The sequence below is a fragment of the Astyanax mexicanus genome, chromosome 22, assembly GCF_023375975.1.
Source record: "Astyanax mexicanus isolate ESR-SI-001 chromosome 22, AstMex3_surface, whole genome shotgun sequence".
NCBI lineage: Eukaryota > Metazoa > Chordata > Actinopteri > Characiformes > Acestrorhamphidae > Astyanax > Astyanax mexicanus.
In genome coordinates this window covers 16,259,749-16,280,095 of record NC_064429.1, presented here as the reverse complement: position 1 = coordinate 16,280,095, position 20,347 = coordinate 16,259,749, and the positions used below count along the sequence as shown (strand labels likewise).

At 38.2% G+C, this 20,347-nt stretch overlaps 1 protein-coding gene across 1 annotated transcript in view; it reads right to left on the bottom strand.

Moving 5' to 3' along the window:
* Positions 1-16,994, bottom strand: part of rasgef1ba (RasGEF domain family, member 1Ba) — a 153,205-nt gene extending 136,211 nt beyond the window's left edge. The window contains exon 1 of the mRNA XM_007250476.4: positions 16,742-16,994. Within this exon, the coding sequence (XP_007250538.3) occupies positions 16,742-16,810 (69 nt within the window). The 5' untranslated portion in view covers positions 16,811-16,994. The remainder of the gene's footprint in view (positions 1-16,741) is intronic.
* Between the last annotated feature and the right edge of the window lie 3,353 nt (positions 16,995-20,347).

Sequence of the window (20,347 nt, the reverse complement as noted above, 5' to 3'; positions counted from 1 at the left end):
AACCATTCAGACTGTTATCAGCAACAAGATCAACAACCAAGGCCTGCCACTGTATATTTGAGCAACAATAAACTTTAAGTTTTGTAAGCAATGCAAAACCACACGCTGTACACCACAGACATGGCTGTGGACTGTGCTTTTCCCATTCATTACTCAGGTAGAAATATAAATACTAGGGTTTAAAAACACTAGAAATTGACAACTCAAGCTTTTTACTTTTTAAAAGTGTAAAAATACTGCTTTCAAAACTACTTACAGTATAAAAGTAAAAGTAATATAAGGGGAAAAAAATGCCATTAAGGACAAAAGCTTAGGCTGCACCAGAGGGTCCTATAGTATATATGTATATTAACAAATGAAAGCCAATAGCAGTTTAGCAAAGAAAACATGAAATATCTTGGGATCATAATGCCTACAACTAAATAAAAGTCAATGTAAGAAATTCTCTATACCGTTTTCTAATTACAATTTTCCATACTGTTTCTGATCTGGGGTTGTATTATATATCTAAATATTTCCTCACTTATTTTTCATAGTTTCTTCAGTGACAGCAGACATCCAGAATTAATCTCATAATAAAGCTACAGCTTCTAAGACAGAGTGATCCATTACCCTCAGGTCAAATATCTGTCATTAACATGGAAATTGCTTCAGATAAAAGACACTGAAGGTCAATTAACAGCTTTCAAAGAGACAAAAAGAGATAAGCGCCTTCAAAGGTCTATCGTCAGAAAACTACAGTGACAGTGACAGCTGAGGTTCAGAACACAGCATTAAACAACCCAAAGCCTGTAGAATACATACGTGTAAAAATTTAAATTATATTATTATGACTCTGTACATCAGTAATGATTTCAGGGAGTTTCACGACATGCATGAATATATGAATGAATTAAGTCCACAGAAGTAATCATTTGTTCTCATGTCACTTTAAATTGCATGCCAGTATGCAATTCTTTTATTATCAGCACTAAAACATTCTTACCAGTGAGCCAGTTATTGGGGTTAATTGCTGTATGCAAAAGAGCATTTTGGCAATGTAGTAACTGCTGCATAAGACGTCGTCAGACAAAGAACTGTATTAGGCTACATTGACACCCGACATTTAAAGTCTGATACAATGAAATCTAGGGATGTCCTGATTTAATCCTGTTATTCCGAATCAAGTCTGAGTCATAAGGATATTTATTGTTTCGGGTATTGGATACTTTAAATCCAGGATGACTATGGCTATGTTCACATTACCAGGCTGAAGTGACCCAAATCAGTTTTTTTTTTTGCTCATGGCTGTGTGAACCTGCCAAATCCGATATTTTCAAATCAAATTTGAGTCACTTTCATATTACTTTTATATTAATATTTCACATTACACACAGATACAGATCACTTACATTTATTAATGTGAATCGTCAAGATAACCAAATCCGATCTGAGCAAAAAATCTGATTTAAGTAATGTTAACATAGCTTATATGTCTGATGCAGTCCTCCAGGTCGTTTCTGGTTGCTGTATGCTGTGCGTGATTAACTGCCACTTCCCAAATGTGTGTGTGTGTGTGTGTGTGTGTGTCTGTGTGTGTGTATGAGTACATGTTAATACAGAATGTAACCATAAATATTTTGATCTAAAAACAGTTCTTAAGTTGCTTAAGTACAATTATAACATGCCAATATAGTCATAATAATTATCAACTAAATGTAGGTCTTTAAAGCTTTTGTTTTGGTCTGAGATGATGGTGCGCTCGTGCGACATCTAATGACAGAAAAGATTATCCACAGAGCCTTTAAAGGGTTTTCCAGGTTTTAACTAGTTACTTTTTCTTCTTAAATTGAATCTAATATAAAGTAGTTACACATTAATATTGTCAAAAAGCAGGCAGAGGGAAAGAGTAAGAGACAGAGAGAGAATCAGAAAGACAGACAGAGAGAAAATTAGAGAAACAGAGAGAGAGACAGACAGAGAGAGAGAGACAGACAGAGAGAGACAGAAAGAGAGAGAAAGACAGAAGGAGGGACAAAGGGACAGAAAGAGGGAGGGACAGAAATATAGAAAGAGAGACAGAGAGAGACAGACAAAGAGACAGACAGAGAGATAGACAAAATGGCTGATATTAAATACTTAAAAACTAGAAAGGAACACACTTATTTTTTAGGTAGTAGACAAAAAGTGTTTGTCTTTCACAAAAAAACCTGACATTAAAAACCCAACCCAAGTGGTTGTCTTTATTTCATAATTGCATATGCGTTACTTCATTGTTTTAACAAGTTTTGATGTCTTCAATATTAATCTACAATGTAGAAAATAATAAAAATAAAGAAATGCATAAAATGAGAAAGGATGTGTCCAAAGATTTGACTAGAACTGTACATGGATTGGTTACATAGCCTTTCTTCAAAACGCTTTGCACTTTGATGATGCTTAGTGTCTGCACTGCCCCCACTGTTTTTCATTAATAAACATTTGTTCCATATCGCCGTGTGACCAGTGTGAGCTGCGTTTCCCAATACTTGACATTAGTGGCTTTGAAGGATGACATGAATCTGACATTAGTGTGTTGGTAAATTGGCAGGTGACCTTTCCCTTAAAGAATGATTGAACAGATTCATTATGCTGCTTCTAAACTGCTAATATTATAGCATTAGTACTAGCAGCATCAACTTCAACAACATGCACAGTACATACTCATCATATGACAATTATATTATATTGCTAACAGACATAATCGTCTCCATGTGTTCCTATAACGCATTTCTGGTAGAGATCCCTATAAAATCTGCTTTGTTTTTTTTTCTTATTTCTTATTCTTTATCCCCCCCGGCCCTCTTATTTAGATTATTAGTTTGTTGATTTTTTTTTTATCTAAAATCCTATTTTATGAAGGTTAACTTAAATAGCGCCTTTCTAGAGACCCAAGGACGCTTTACTATTTTACATTTATTACACACAACCATTCATACTCAGCACTCATCCACACACTGGTGAGAATTGGCAGCCAATAGCGTACTCTCAACCGGAATCCACCGTCCACCTGGAGGACTGCACCAGGCACTACAGCATTTACCCAGAACAGGATATGCCAATCCATATCTGGGCACAGTCATGCATACATTTACACACACACACAAACTTACATACATAGGGACTTGAACCCAAGACCCCAGAGCTGGGAGGCAAACCTGCTAACCACTAAGCCACCACGCCTGAGTTCCACAATTCCATCTGTTCAATTACAGGGCCCTATAGTTTATAATTCATCAGAAAATAAACACCATCTAATATAGTGCTTTTACATTGCAAACTAAATAAATTATGGTTTTAGGCACCTATTTTAGTTTGCACCAAGTCCAAAGGTCTGAACCAAACAAGGGTATTTCCCAGACGGTCTTGGTCCAGTCCTACAGAACCATGGTCTGGTTTGTTTGCAGTGTGAAAACATTTTGTATATGGTTCTCACTTTTGGACCAATTTCAGAAAGCTGAAACAGGCTAACATCATCCACTTAGCAACAAAAGAAAAAAAAAAACAATTTTATGCTGAAATCCAACACCTCTTGCAATGGACGTGCATCGAACAGCAGCATGGGGTCAATCGTTTACGCTGGTGATTGTCGTATCTACTGTAACTGTAGATTAACTCTTTATTTATGAACAGAAACAAAAGGAAGACAAGGGATGATCTCACCCACAATTAGGATTCAAATTCTGGCAGGGTGGTATAATTCAGCACAACACTTGGAAAGGCAACTTGCTAAATTAACCAAACATTCCACAAAACAGCCAGTGTGGAATATAGAGGTGCAGTCCATGTAGAATGTGTTAAAGTTCATTAATTCACTTAGTAAATTAGTGTAAAACCAAAACTAACAGAAGTTTTAAAAATCAGAAGTTTACTACGACATTAACCTGGGTGTGGACTACCGTATTTTTGCACTATAAGGTGCACCAGATTATAAGGTGCACAATCAAAAAAAGTCTATTGTGTGGTCTATTTTCATACATAAGGTGCAGCAAATCATATAAATCAGTATGAGACACTAGTAAGTGGGGTGTTGCCATGTTTCCCTTCTATTTCAGCAGGTGGGGTAAAGCGAAGATAAGTTTATAAAACTTTCATTCCTAACAATGAAATCTAAATAATCTTCTAAAGTCAAACAAACACTAGATGTTAATGTACACAGATTTCTTTTCTTTACTGTTTATTTGGGTGAGTAAAGCGCTTTTATTTATTTACAGTAAGCTTAGATTTCCACTAAAGCTGGGTGCAGTAGCATTAGCATTAGCAGCTAACCACTAGTGCAATTAAATGCCGCCTAACCCTGCGTTAACACTGGAAAACGACAAAGCGACAGGCGACCATTCATTTCCTATGGCAGGGCGCGATTTTTTGCCGCGACACGCGAGAGGCGACAAAGCGACAAGCGACACGGAGATGAATTTTTCTCAACTTTATGCAAATGAATGACGCGGTGAAGCGACATTCTAACCCGATTGGCTCCTAGCTTTTCTTTGGACCAATCACAAACAAGGCGGTCCGACGTCCTCAAGCTCCTGCTCTCTGAATTTCTAGTTTCTTTCCCGGTTCATTCTGTTGAACACACAGAAACGCCCAAGAGTCCAGCAAGTTTGGGAGTTGTAGCTGGAGAATAAAGTGGCCAAGCGATTCCTTTTTTGTGCGGCGTTGAGCTTGACACGCCCACAAGCGACAAACGCTGGGCGACACAAGCGACTCGTCGCATTCCAGTGTGAACGCAGGGTAACAGCGCTACGCTGAGGAACCCTGTGTGTTCCGGTAAAGCCAGGGTGATTTAGCTAGCGGTTTGCCCCACGTAGCTTGTTTTAACACAGTAAGCACACTGCAAGCTACAGTCCGATATGCTTACCTCTATACAGTAAGCGAAAGAGCTAGTGCTTAGCAGCATTAGCGGCTAATGCTAATACTGCTCCAGCAGTTCTAGCCGTGGTTAGCAGCAGGCTACAGTTCAATAATACTCACCTCTGAACGGCAAAAGAGTTAGCGCTTAGCATGGTTAGCGGCAAATGCTAATACAGCTACAGCCTCTGTACTGGAGAACTGAACTGAAACTCCTGTATAAAGCTGCACTTCAGCGAAGAGGCTTTGCTACTTCTTACAACCTGACTGGTAAAATTCATACATAAGGTGCTCTGACAAAAGGACTAAAGGTGTGATTTAAAGGTAATTTTTAGACTTTTAGGTGTAAAAACACTTCTAAAATTAAGCTTAGCAGAATCCATTCTCCAAAGAATTGAATGTGCATATGCCTGTCATGACTGAATGATTAGGCAGAATTTGTAGTGAGAGTCCAGAAAGTTTGAGGTCAGATTCAGTATTAAGCATTCATGAGCTGGTGCTGTCTGTAGTGCATTAAGAACCTTGTGAAATGTGTTTGTGGCATCTTGAACAGCTTGCTAAAAGAGTCACATTAGCATCGCGTTACTCAGTCAAGTTCAAAAATAGCTTGTAAGATTTTAGTTGAACCTAAACCGGGAAGCTTTGCTCTAGTTATTTGTCCAGTGCTGTATTAAGCAGCTCAATATCCTAAAGGTCACTTGCAGCCAATATTATTCCAGCAGTGAATTCACTCAAGCAGTGGATGACTTAGTCTTTAGAGGTTAGTTCTCAGTATGCAAATGCATGCGCTACATGAGGAATATGCTAATCAGAAAGCAGGTAGAGATGGGGGATCTGATCTCGTATGCTGGTAAGGAAATGTCGGTGTACTGCCTGCCCTTGAACATGCACATCTACTGCTATAGAAATAAGGAACAAAAAGCAGTGATGGTGCACTTTTAACTTTATTATACTTAGACACAGCCAAGTGATTTGTATGTATATTGTGTTTTGAGGTAATTTTTTTTTTTAAATATATAAATTCATTGACAAAAGAAAATGCTCCCTGTATCGGCCATTGACGGGTGACGTCACACTAAGTTTTCTATTTGTGTTTAGGTGTGAAGGTATGAAGGTGAAGTTATTGTGCGGTTCGCTTTATTTTATAATGCTGCGATAACGATCTAGCTAACATTATATATTTGCGATGTTGTGGATTAGCCAGGCTAGCAAAGACACATCCAGGCAGGATGACAACTAGCTAATGTATCTCCTTAAGCTTCTATGTAGTCTACTTTCTGCTGTACTTCAGAACTATAATCAGACTTTTAATGATTCACGCTGATTATTCATTTGTTTTAAATAAACGTTTCATTCTAGGGCTATTATTTTAGTCACTCCATAGGTGTGAGTGTGAGTGAATGTGTCTGTGTGTCTGTCTGTCTCTGTCTGCCCTGCGATGGATTGCCGGCCTGTCCAGGGTGTATACTGCCTTCCGTCCAATGCCGGCTGAGATAGGCTCCACCCCAATGAGTGAGTGAGGATTATTTTAGTCTTTAAGGCTCAATTGTTGTTTTTTTACAGCTAAAATATGTAATAAAGTTGCAAGAAAAAAGTATTACTAGGATTTCTGCACAAATTGGTCATTAAATGTGTCACAACAATAGACAAACACAGTCTGCTTAAACTAATACCACACACAAATTATATGTTTGCATGGTTTTATTGAACACAACTTGTTAACATTCACACTGCAGGGTGGAAAAAGTGCTTTTTTAAAGATGACCAATAAAACGTTAGCTTTAATTCCATAAATTCCAGGTGCTATATATATAAACAGAGCAAAATTAGGGCACAGAATGAACAGTTTTCCCCCAGAACTGGCACACTGCTGCACAAGAGCAGAATTGTGAGCAGCTGTAGAGATATACAGTGCAGTGAAGCTGTCTAAAGGTTCTTGGAAGTAGGGTTGCAGCGGTAACCGGTTTCACGGTATACCATGGTATTAAAATGCACGGTTATCATACTGTGTGTGTTTGCTTATTACCGGTAAAACGCAAGCCAGCGGAGAAACTCACCCGCGCATGCGCAACTCTGCTCCGCTTCAGCTGCTCAGCACACAGCGGTGAGAACGGCAGAACGTGCATCAGACTAAACAAATCTCCGTCCGCCTAAAAAAAGGCTAAACTAAAATCAGCAGTGTGGGACTATTTCAGATACCCGCAGAAAGCACCCGAGGATGGTTATCCGATTTATAATCAATGTGGCCGTAAAGTCACAGCTAAAGGTGGACATACGTCAAACCTGTTCTCCCATCTCCAAGAACACCACCCCGCTGTGCAGCGCAAAGTATGTGTTTAGTTTATAATTTTAATCTGAACCTAAATAAAACCTCTTTGTAGTCGTGCACAACCCATGCAGTAAGCGCCCGCAAAAGCGCTGAGTTATCCGAAATTTGGGCACGCAGGTACAGGCGTGAAGTGCGTGCTACGACGGATTCACGTGTCCGTGTAAAGGTGCTCGCCGGACTGGATGTGAAAGACGCCATTCATTTACATGCGTTAATTTTCAAATTCTGACGTGCCTGTTTTTCATGTGTTAAAACCAGACTCAGAAATAAATCCCCTCTATCTGGTTATATACCAACTTGGCAGTAAAACGGACGTTTACAAGAGTTGTTGATCAGACACTGACCCAGGCTCAGTTTATCAGATATTAAATAATTTAAACTTAAATAATTGTACTGAATAGTTTAAACACAGGATCTTTACTTCTTAGAGGACATGTAATGTGTGACACGTGTGTGTGTGTGTGTGTGTGTATATATATATATATATAATTATATACACCCTTAATGACCTTAAGAGTAGTGGAAAAACCTGGTTTCCTTCACCTAATGGTGTACAGTTTATTTTTTTTAAGGAGACATTATCTATATAGTTGTTCCAGGTTTCTACAATAAATAGTTAATTGAACAAAAAAAACTTTGTTGTAATTTCTTTAAGGGTCAGTTTAATAATATATGTAACAAACTGTGATACCGTGATAACCGTGATACCGCGGTATTTTCTGAGACGGTTATCATACCGTGAAAATCTCATACCGTTGCAACCCTACTTGGAAGAGATTGGTACATGGAGTGCCTGGAAAAAATAAAAAACCTCATATAGTGGTTTGGATTTTGTTGTTGGTAGAGATGGGAAGACATGCAGAGCTTTCCAATGGGCTTAGATACAGTTTTAGATTTAGATCAGCTTTCTGGGTTTCAATTTCAGAAAGTTTTCTCAAACTGTTTCTCAAACAGAGAGCAGAAGCAGAAAAATTACTGCACAAAAAAGCTCTCAGAAACATACTTCAGAGTACAGGGACATCTGGGTGCGCCATCACCGCAGCGCCAGGCCTGCAGCTCCAGGATATGTATATACATAGACTGTATATAAGTATAGACAAGACACCCTCATGGGTGGGTTGGTTGGGTGGGGTGGGTTGGGTGGGGTGGGTTGGGTGAGGGGGATGGGTGGGATTGGGTTGGGTGGGGTGGGGTGGGTGACAGAGATGTCATGTTTTTATATAGGCCTTCAAAGTATTTATATCGATATCGGAATTATATCGTATCGACCGAAATTAAGGAATATATTGTGATATAAATTTTGGCCATATCGTCCAGCACTAACTGTACCTATAAGTTTCAAGCTCTTCCACACCACAGCATTACACTGCTGTAATCTTGTGGTAATGCAGAACTCATCACTGTCTCGTTTCCACTTTTCCCTTTGATACACATGAATGTGGGCTGATCAGGCTGAATGTAAAGTGTTCCGGCTTTTTTCACTTTTTTTTTCCAACAGCCAGCCCTGCTTTAGCTCTTCACTGAAAGCATTACCATAAATGCTTTTTCACACATTTTATACACATCTTGAGAAGATACCAGAGATCAGACACCAAGTATGTAGTTCTTATTTTATCTATCACCCCTTTATCATTAGAATTGTATCACAGGGAGCAAACGGTAGCTTTTGATTGATTAGAAATGAGACATTATTCTTACACAACTAAATCTTAAAACCTTAAAACATGCAACACTTTCCCCACCTTCACACAACTCAACCGCAGCACATAATTCCACATAACTGAATATAATAATATCCAGGCGTTTAGATCCAGCTAATCTCTTAGTCAAGCATGACTGACACCTGACTCAAGCTTAATGCTGCATTACAGCAGAAAATAAACACACAATAAACGCAGCTCTGTCTGCATAGTAAACGGTTACGCAACATGTAATCCTCTGGATAATGTGCAGTTTAAGAGAAATAATCCAGTGGAGTCATCTAATGTAAATAAAGCTAAAATTATCACAGACTGTAATACCACAGCCAGTGAAGAGAATTCAAATCATAACATGTTTTTTCATAGCTTTTTATAGCCTGTTTAGATCAGTTTGAATTTAAAACTAGAAGAAACTACACTAGAAAAAATGGTTCAGGGTATTAGTAAATAAAACATAAGAATAAGAGTCCATTCAACATAAAAAACACTGTTTTAAAACTGGAAGTTCAGAGAAATTTAAATGTATTTTTTGTTTGGGATGCATTTTTTGAATACAAAATTTTGAAAAAAAAAAAAAAAAATTAACCGCAAGAACTACAAAAAAAAGAGCACTTGTGCACAGCTCTCCTTTCCCCCTACTCATTAAGAAGACAAACGTTTTAGCATTTTCTTCTTGTACCTAGGCTCAAACTAATGGAGATTTTTTAAAAGTGTAATAAATTATGTTGGTGGAACTTAATTTAATTGCATATATAACGGAAAACAATAGGATTAATATTAAGTGAAACAACTTTAAAAAGTTAAGCTTTTTAAGTCTAAATATAAAAGGCTCAACAACATTCTAGTTAGGATTACTTAAAAAAAAAAAAAAAAGATAAATGTGAATTTAAAAAATTAAGTAGATCCAGTATATTTTTTAGAGTGTACCATGATCTTACTGTTATGTTAAGACTGACTTAGTAGTAAAAGAATAGGCATAAAATGTAGTGGAATAAGTCAAAATAAAATATGATAAAACATAAAATACCTGTTAAAAATTACTACATTTATAAATTCAGACAAGGCATGTTTGTGTTTTCTTTAATTTTGTTGTTAACTCCACTTTAACATTTAATTTCCGATTAGTCGATTAGTCAACAATTATTTTTGCCATGTCCTCCATTTCTGCTTCCTGTGGGTACAGCTCCTGTTCCTAACTTCCAAACTTGTCTCATCAGCTAAAGAGCTTACGGCTCTGTTTACACATGTAGTTAATGTTAGCCATATTGTGTAAGTAACTGTAGGTTTAAATGGGATCTCTGGTTGATTTTGCGTTTTACCGAGATCTTAAATATACACTAGGGAAGTCCGTTTTGGTGGTGGTGTGAGAGCATATTTACACCTCTATATACAACCAATTTTAGTCTACATTTTTAGTTTTCCTAAAAAAAAAAAAAAAAAAAGGACTTAAAATACTCAAACAGCATGTCAGCAGCAGTGATGGGAATAACAGCGTTGAAATTACTTTTTTTAGTAAGGAGTAATCTAACTAATTACTCTGACTGTCACTAAAACACCGTTGTGATTTCCGAAACCCCGTTACTGCACGTTACTTTTGCCCGCTCAATTAATTTTGCGCATACAGACAAAGGCGCAAGTGTGTGTATACGTTGTGTGTGTGTGAGTCACAAGGGAGGGGAGGATGAGATAACTGCCTAAACAATGATTGGCTAAAGTATAGTAAGATTACGTCTTCAGCCAATGAGAGAAAATAGGTAGGTGGGTGTTTAGAGCGCATGCCTAGTAGCGGTTGTATACAGCGCACAGTGAGAGACGGCGAGTGAGGAGGACTCCAATGCCAAAACAGCCTTTTTCCAGATGGAAACACAGACACTATTTCAAACTCACAGGTCAAAGTGCACAGTCCCAGAACAAAAAAAATTGGTCATGGAAAAACCTCTATGCAGGTACTTGTCTTTGCTGTCATGCACTCTATTCATCTGGCTTATGAATTACGCTCTGAAAAGGTGTGGGCCGGGGGTTGGGGGTTATGGGGGCGAGTAAAACAAAAGTAATGCAGTAGGTTACTTTTACTGGTAACTAGTTACTTTTATAGTGGAGTAATTTGGTTAGTAACTCAGTTACATTTTTGAAGAAGTAACTAGTAACTAGGGGTGTAACGATTTTGATATTTAATCGAAATCAATCGAAATTATGTCATGTTGGCGCAGCGCGCTACGCAAATGGCGCAGCACACTGAAGCCGATGCCGCAGACATTGTGACTCCTCAAAGAGCAGCCCTTTCTCCAGAGAATGTGGACATTCTCATCTTCTTAAAGAAAAACTTGAAAATATAAAAATAACAGTTGTTTTGTCTAGCCTCAAATATGTTAATAGTTTTGGTACCTTAAGGAGCATCTTTCTCTCAGATAAAGTTAATAATATATCTTTGTTAAAGAAAATAACTTGTCATTCTCCGGGACCGAAAAAGTCTTAGTCTTATTTTTCATATATAACTGTTATAGTAGGATAGAGTTCAGTTTATTAAGGCTCTAATTGTTCTACTTTTTTGTACATGACTGTTCCTGTATTTGTTTATTATTTATTTTGTTATGTTGCACATGTTTTACACGCTGTTTTAATAATGCACACTGCTGCCACCAATAAAAAAGCCACTAGATGGCATTACATTTATATCTTAATTAAATTATTTAAATTGTACCATTAGTGCCTAATGTGGTGTATTACAGATCACTTGTATCACTTTGCATCACTTATATCAAGCCCACCTTTTGATATTGTACATTTGATGAATCAAACCAATGACTGACCATAGACTAATCTAAAACTGGCATAGGCCTCTCTGCTGTAAAAAAAAAAGAAAAAAGAATATCGAGAATCGAATAGTGACCCTAAAATCGGAAATAAAATCGAATCAAGGATTTAGAGAATCGTGACATTCTAGTAGTAACTATAACTAATTACTTTTTTCAAAGTAATGTGCCCAACACTGGTCAGCAGCAAGAGCAAGAGAATACCATTACAACAAAGAAATCTACTCGAAATGTATGTGACCATGAGACATGTGATACAACAACACATGCAGACAGAGAGAGAGCAGAATACAGTGGCTGTGTTTAAATGTAAGGCAGGAATGAGGTTACTGAGAGGACACAGCACAGCCAGAACAGGTAGTTGGCAATAAGCCAGATCCTATTGCAACTGAGTGTGTATGAACTGTAGATATGCGCTCTCACACCCTGTGTGTGTGTGTGTGTCTGTGCCTGTGTGTGTGTGTGTGTGTGTGTGAGGTGCAGAGCAGACCCCCTGATGGGTGCCAAACAAGAGACTACAGGGTGCTAATGAGGACCGGAGCAGAGCCAAGGCCACATCCAAATCTACAGCCACACACTGACTCTGCCTTGACCCACAAATCTCAGCAATTTTCTATTTACTGCTTAGACAACTTCAAAAAGACTCTGAAAAGACTTTTAACAGACTAAAGTCTGACACCCTCTCACATCTAAAGACTAGCCACAGATTTTTAGTCACATGATAGGTTTTTGCAAACACTGGGAATCTTGTAGAGTCACTGTCCTATTCTTCTCTTAGCTCTCCTATTGGTTGTAGATATTTTTCATGTCACATTTGCATGAGCCAAGTCTCAAGACTTACGATAATATTAAACCCGATTGATTTTATTTGAAGAAATTTAAAGAAAAAGACTAAAATAAACGATCCTGAATGATCAAGATGACGCAACCGCAACTCTCATGATTTTATTCAGACACTGGAAATTTGTCTGCGACAGTAAAACCATTTGAAAAAAGTTTGGTGTAAGGTCTGCATTAGAGAGCGGAGAAAGTGATAGATACTAAACAGTCAGCAGTGAAAGACAGAGACATGGTGGGATACTGCAGAGCAGGCTGATCTGATGGCCTCGTCTAGATCCAGCCTGAATTTTCTCTTATATAACAGCTTGGGCTCTAATCTCTCAGCAAAGCTGTGCAGCAATTATTCTTTACTCACTGTAGCTGCGGTTATGGATGGATTACGACCATCCGCGACACATATCAGAAATGATTTAATGCCGCCGCAGCAGCTCTTCCACACTCACACACTGATTTGCTTGATGAAAAATCTTGTCCAGAGGGATATTGAAGGGAACAGAGTGAAACGGGGGCAAAGCTAAACACGGACAAACAAGCAGGAGGTGAGCAGAGGTCAGAACAACACGCAAACAAACGTAAATATTAACAGAGACTGAGACAGAGAATGTGAGTAATAAAAAAACATTTAAGAAAGAATTACAAATTATATATAATTAAGGGGAAATGTAATGCAGTTATAAATCTAGGCCTAACACTTTTGCTTCTTCCACATAAATTAAACAGTGTTTTACTGCCTGTTGAAATCTGCAAATCAGACACTTCAACCTACCCAGACTATAGAAGTAGTTCTCCAAAGCACAGTATAAAGTTTAATTAACACTTTGTGGGCTGAACCAGAGACGTTATTAATGAGGAGACACTGGTTAAAATATGACCAGGAGTTCTTCTACCGCTAAAACATGGCATCTGTTTACAGATACGAAGTCCTGCCCTTTAACAAAACGATCCAATCAGATTTCTGGTTATGCTATAAGTAGAGGAGGGTCAGCATGGTAGAAAGAAAAGTTCCCCTCAACGCAGAGATCAGCGCAAGAGCAGCAGCTTTAACAACTAAAAAAAATTAAAAATTTACATTTCTGTGCATTATTATACCAAATGCTACAAACAACCGTATTTTTCACACTATAAGATGCACCATATTATAAGGTACACCATCAATGAACGTCTATTTTCTGGTCTATTTTCATACACAAGGCACAATGGATTATAAGGCACATTTTAAGAGACACTATAAGAAACTAATTCAGCAGGTCTCGTCGCTGGGTGGTGGTGGTGGGTATCTAACTAAATTAAGTTAAGCTAAGCTAAGCTAAGTAAACAAAACTGCAATAAAAAAAAAATTTTTTTCAAAGTCAAACGAGCTCTGGACATAAATCTACACAGATTTATCTCTTGAAAACTGTTTATTTGAATGAGTGGAACACTTGTTTATTTTCAGTAAACTTAGATTATAGAATTTCTGCAGCACTAAGTCTGGAGCATTAGCATTAAGATTAGCACTGGGGTTAGGAGCAGGCTACATGCCAATGATACTCCCCTCTGAACAGCGAAATTGTGAGCGCGGTTAGCGGGTAATGCTAATGCTGTTCCAACAGTGCTAGCCGGGGTTAGGAGCAAGCTACAGGCCGATTATACTCACCTCTGAATGGGAAATAGCGGTTAGCGGCTAGTGCTGAAGAGAGAACTGAACTGAAACTCCTAAATAACACTGCACTTCAGCTTTACTGCTTCTTACAATCTGACTGGTAAAATTCATACATAAGGCTCACTGGATTAAAAGGCGCACTGGAAAATTAAAGGACTTTGGCTGGTTATGGTGGAATTCTAGGTTTTATAACTCAGGATTAGAGTAACCACAGACATGATACACACATCTTAACAGGAGATTTGCCCTATATAATTGATGTAGTGCAGCGAACTAACTGGAAGAACGTGAAGAACGCAAAGGACATCAAATTTTAAAATAAAAGTCCTGAACCCAGGCATTATTTTTTATTTAATTTAGACTACTGTCAAGTACTATGAAAAACGTATTAGTGCGACTGAATTAAGCAATATGAAACATCTTAGCAACCAACCTGTAACCCTTGTTAGGTTACTAGTTTAGCAACTGTTTTGCAACATTATAGCAAACCATTATCATTCCAACCACCTGGCAACACCTTGGAAACCATCCAGAAACATCTTAGCACCCAAAAGATAAAGTATTATATCAAAGCTTGAGCAACCACTTTGCAACACCAAAGTAACCAAACCATTAGTAACTAACAAGTTACATCTTAGCAACAATCAACAACACCCTAGCAGTTGACAACAGCAACACCTTAACAACCACCTAACAACAATCTACACAACTGCAGCAACATACAGCATACCTATATCACAGCAACACTGCTGAGCTGCAATCACATTTGAATTTGCTGTCCATTAAAACTATAAAATTATATATAAAGGCAATAGTATCAACTTGCTTACGTTATCATTATGCATTACAATATATCGAATAATACATATCGCAGCACCAGGTTCTGTCCAATACACTAGCTCTAACAAGTACAGCAAAAACGTATATATTTATCTTAATATAAATGTGTTGATCACTATACATTCTCTGACATTGGTCAATTAACTTATGAATAAATATAAATATAAAACTGCTCATGAATTGTGTGCAGCTGATTTGCTACGCTTTCTTTTGCAGGTAAGGCAGAGGAAAGCAGGGAAATCCCAGCATCTGCCTTCATACAGCAGGTGAAGTGTTTGACACACTGACCCAAATACTCAGTGTGAGCTCCTTCCCTCACTCGCTGCCTCCTTCCAGTCAACATTTAATTACAAAAAGCTCCTCTGGCAAGGCTTTGAGATGAGCTGCAGATGTAAATGAACTGGAATAAATGTGCTGGTCAGAGATAACCATGTTAAAACCTTTAAATGTCAGTTCTGGAAGGTTAAAACTACAGTTTAGTGGATGTTTATGGCAAGTTCTGCTAAACAAACGCCAATGCATTCAAGCTAGCAAACTAACTATCTTATTTAAGTTGAAATTAATTACATTTTTAAAATATTATACATACAACGTATGGATATTACTTCAATCATTTCAACTGACCTCGATATTGCTCATTGTGTGCTTGTTTATTTAGCTATGAATGAGGATACTGAAAGCAAACAAAAAAATATATAACTTGCTTTAAAGTTCTAACAGGCATTTAAAAAAGGCCAAAAAAAGCATACACTTTCTAATCTGGTTAAACTGCAATATTAGGTCACTATATTATCAATATATATATCAGTGGCATAAAATAGTCTTATTATAAAAATAATATATAGCTTTTTATCTTGATTTTTAAATAGATTTTTTACAATGTGATTTAACTTAATAGTTAATTCTATTTTATTCTATTTGGTGTACTATATTGTACAGCTCTGGAAAAAATTAAGAGACTACTTCAGTTTCTGAATCTGTTTCTCTGATTTTGCTATTTATAGGTAAATGTTTGAGTAAAATGAACATTGTTGTTTTATTCTTTAAACTACAGACAACATTTCTCCCAAATTCCAAATACAAATATTGTCATTTAGAGCATTTGTTTGCAGAAAATGAGAAATGGCTAAAATAAAAAACAAGATGCTAAGCTTTCAGACCTCAAATAATGCAAAGAAAATAAGTTCATACTCATAAAGAGTTTAGAAATCAATATTTGGTGGAATAACCCTGGTTTTTAATTACAGTTTTCATGCAGTTTGGCATGTTTTCCTCCACCAGTCTTAAACACTGCTTTTAGATAACTTTTTTTTTAGATAATCCATCTTTATCTTGATTATATTTCAGAGGTTTTCAGTTTGGTAAAACCAAAGAAACTCATAATTTTTTAGTGGTCTCCTCTGTTTTTTTTTTCAGAGCTGTATTTTAGGACCATAATGCTCAACCCTACCTGGAAGTTGGCTAAAGTGTCTTGTAGCTAAAATTAGGTGTTATTTTCTGTTTGTTTATCATTCATCACACTAAATATATACTATTTAAACAACAAATAACTTCAGTTAGATTCAGTATTTTAACATATATGCTCTCATTAACTATCAATGCAAACTGCAAACATTATTTTATACCCTGATATAAATTATTTTGATTACTATTGAACTCTTTCTTATTTTCTAAAGACTGTGTGTGAATCAGTCTGAGGGGGTCTTACCTCGAACATGGGGCTGGAGCCCTTCTCTGGTAGAGTACATCCCAGCAGCTCGGCCAGAAACTTTGCCATAAACCTGTGTGTGCTGGTGTTCCTCGCAGACTGAGAGCAGGTGCTGGGAGCAGTGGAGAGCGGCCGGTAGCTCCGCTGGGATTCTGCAGGGGAATTCTTTGTTCTTCCAGTAAAACCAGTAAGGCTAATGTTAGCGCTCTGCTCCCCATCAAAGTCCTCCTGAGGTCAGACCCGCGCTCCTGCAGCTCTGTGGAGGAGAGACCCGCCCGCCGCACCTCTGCCTCTCTCTCTTTCTCACTTCTCTCTCACACACTCCTCTCTCTCTGCTCTCTGAGCCTCACAAACACACACTATACTCTACACACTACACACACTCCGCACGCCGCGCGCCCACCGGTTGAATGGAGCGGTCAGCAGCATAGCGCGCGGTGCGCTCGTGCCGGCGTGTGAAGGGAAGATGTGGGCGGGGCTTAAAGCGCTGAACGTCATTAGTACTCAGGTGATGAGGTTTCTGTGTGGTAAGTTAGCTAAAGCTAGCTCAGGTTATAAACAACCTCTCACCTAGCTAGTGCTGGATGCGGTATTACCAAGAATGTATATCACAGTATTTTTCAAGATTCTGACGGTTTCACAGTATATCACAGTATTTTTATTTTATCTTATTTGTTTAATTATTTATTGATGGATTTTTTTTTTTTGCAGGACTGGGCTTTTATATAGGTTTATGAGTTACTGTAGGCTTTAAATGAAGGCTTTGATTACTATTGGGGAGTACTTTGTCCCACACAATTACACAGTACTGTATATGAAAGAATCAGACTTTATAAGAAGAAAAGATAGATAGATAGATAGATAGATAGATAGATAGATAGATAGATAGATAGATAGATAGATAGATAGATAGATAGATAGATAGATAGATAGATAGATAGATAGATACTTTACCAGCATCTGAAGAAGGTAAACAATAGAAGCACCTTATGGAAAGCAGTGCATTACCACACCCACAACCACGCCTCCACCGTGCTACCGCTCACCGCAAACGAAGTTCAACATGGTTCAACATGGCGTCAGCAGCAGCACAACACAACCACGACAACCACGCCAGCATCCAGCAGAGCGGCGAGCAGAGCGGCGCGGCATACCACGTTCAGTGTGTAGACACCAGTGTTCTCAATTCTCATGCTTTGAGCGTGTAACACACACACCTGAGCGAGTTCACACGCTCACACATCACACATGGTTTTTCTCACGCTTGCCAATCCATCGGCTGTATATTATAATGTACTCTCGTTGAGCCAATCAGAATATAGATCGCTCTGTTGTTAGGCAGACCTAGTCAAAGAGGGTGGAGTTTCAGGCAGAGTGTCAGGCGCGAAGAACTGTCCGATTCGAAAGTTCTGAAACACACGTCGGTGATCAACTGAAGAACTGCGCACTCCCCCATTGAACAACTGATTAAGAACATCGCGCATCGAACATCCCACCACCCACCCCCCCCCCCCCCCGTACAACTGAAGAAGAACTGCGCGCATCCACCAACCTCCACCAATCAATCTCACTCCCACCAAACTTCAAAACTTGAGAGCCCTGGTAGACACCTTGAGAAAAGAAGTGGGCGGGGCTTAAAGCGCTGAACCATTAGTACTCCGGTGATGAGGTTTCTGTGTGATATCTACAGCAAACTCAGCTCACCTCAACCTCAAACGATTTTCAAGCGATTTCACTATCGCAGACAACTTTCTAGAGTCGAGTTGTGGTCAAGAAGTCTCAATGGTTCAGTGTAATGTGGTTAGGATTGAAGGTTTAAGTCAGCCTTTTTCTCGTCCTGGCATTCAGATAAAATCAACTGTGTTTAATATTATCAGAAGTCTTAAGATTTATTGGCTCATGCAAATAGTGATGTGAACAATGTTAACAACCAGTAGAAGAGCTACGGGAAGCCACAGCAGGGAACATTGGCGTAACTGGATGTGGATGAGACTCTGGTGATGGCTAGGAAACCATGGTTCTACTAGAGTGTAGAAAAAAGGAGAACCTGGAGGAGCTGTGGTATAAGCAAGAGAGTCTCTTTGACATGTCTTCACATTTATACCATGACAGAGACGAAAAGATATTCTTTTAAATAAAATGTATTTATAAATAACCTCAGAAAGAATCTAGTTGCAGTCTTGTAAATAGTGACCCTGCAAGATCCCCAGTCTTTGCAAAAGTTTTGCCTGTGACTAGTCTGTGACTAAAAAGGCTGTGACTTGTCTTTATAAAAACATATATTCTAACATACTTTGTGAAAGTATATTTAGATTAACCTTGTTAATCTTTGGAGTAAGGCTGTATGTAGCCTTACTACCACTCTCACTGTGGAAATTCACAAACAATGTCTGCCATATTGTATTATAGGATATTAAACACAGTATAAACTGGCAATTAAAGGCCAATGTTTGCAGTTCACAATCTCCCATTATTTGACTGGTATGGGACCATATCAGGGATTAAAAAAACTGTACTAACTGGTGTAATAATGTTGCTTTTATTACAAACCATAACACCCAGTAATTCACCTTAAGATAGGGTTTATCAATTTTCAAAGCTGGGTTTAAAACAGGCTTGCCACATGAATCCACCTGTTCATAAAGAAAGTCCATCTACTTTAAATGAAGTGATATAAGAGATCTGAGGAACTAATACAGTAATATTTTTCCTAAATAAAGACATTTCGTAACCTTTTAATTTTTTCATCTTTAATCACCCATCTGCTCCTGTAATAATGTATCTCATTAGCTATCAGTGATGGATCATGACCTACCTTAACCTATCTACCTATCTTATCTTAACATAAACTAACCTGCAGGTAGTTGATTTAAACCATTAGGTAAAATCATCCAGATCTACTGTGAGGACATTATTGTTCACATTGCTGTGCAATGCTATCTGGAGCATGTATTTTTAGCATGTTTTGTTTCCATACAGAAGAGTGGTCCCATGTAGTACGAGTGCAGCTTCTTATACTGTTTGGCTCACATTTTGCAGTTTTAATAACCCATTAAGGTCTTCAGTGAACATCACAGAGTTGCTGCAGGCTGGTGGCTAAAACCAAATGTGTGTCTGTCTGTGTGCTCAGGGTTTTTTAAGGGGCTGCTTCGGGTGTGTGTGGGCATGCATAATACATTCAGAGTGCCTAGGCAAGGGGTACTAACAACCACTCACTGGCACAGAATGGCTGTGCCTTCTTTCATGTTTAAACCATGTTCCTATTCCCAAATCAAAGGAAAATATTTAACAATCCCAAATGTTCACAGAGCCTTTTCTATTAAAGTTACATTGCCACTGATTCCTGAAGTAGCTTTGTGATAAATGTGTAACTAGTTGAAGAAGACAGCTCTTTTATATTCTAATTCAACATTCAAGGCTGTATTTTTTTGTGTGGTCCAGAAAAAGTGGACTAGTTTGGTGTACTTAATTGCCTCTTTGTACCTTACATGTACACGCACCAGCCACTTTATTAGGTACACCTTGCTAGCATCACGTAGTTGCTGCAGATTTTTCAGCTGCACATCCATGATGCGAATCTTCTGTTCCCCCACATCACAAAGGTGC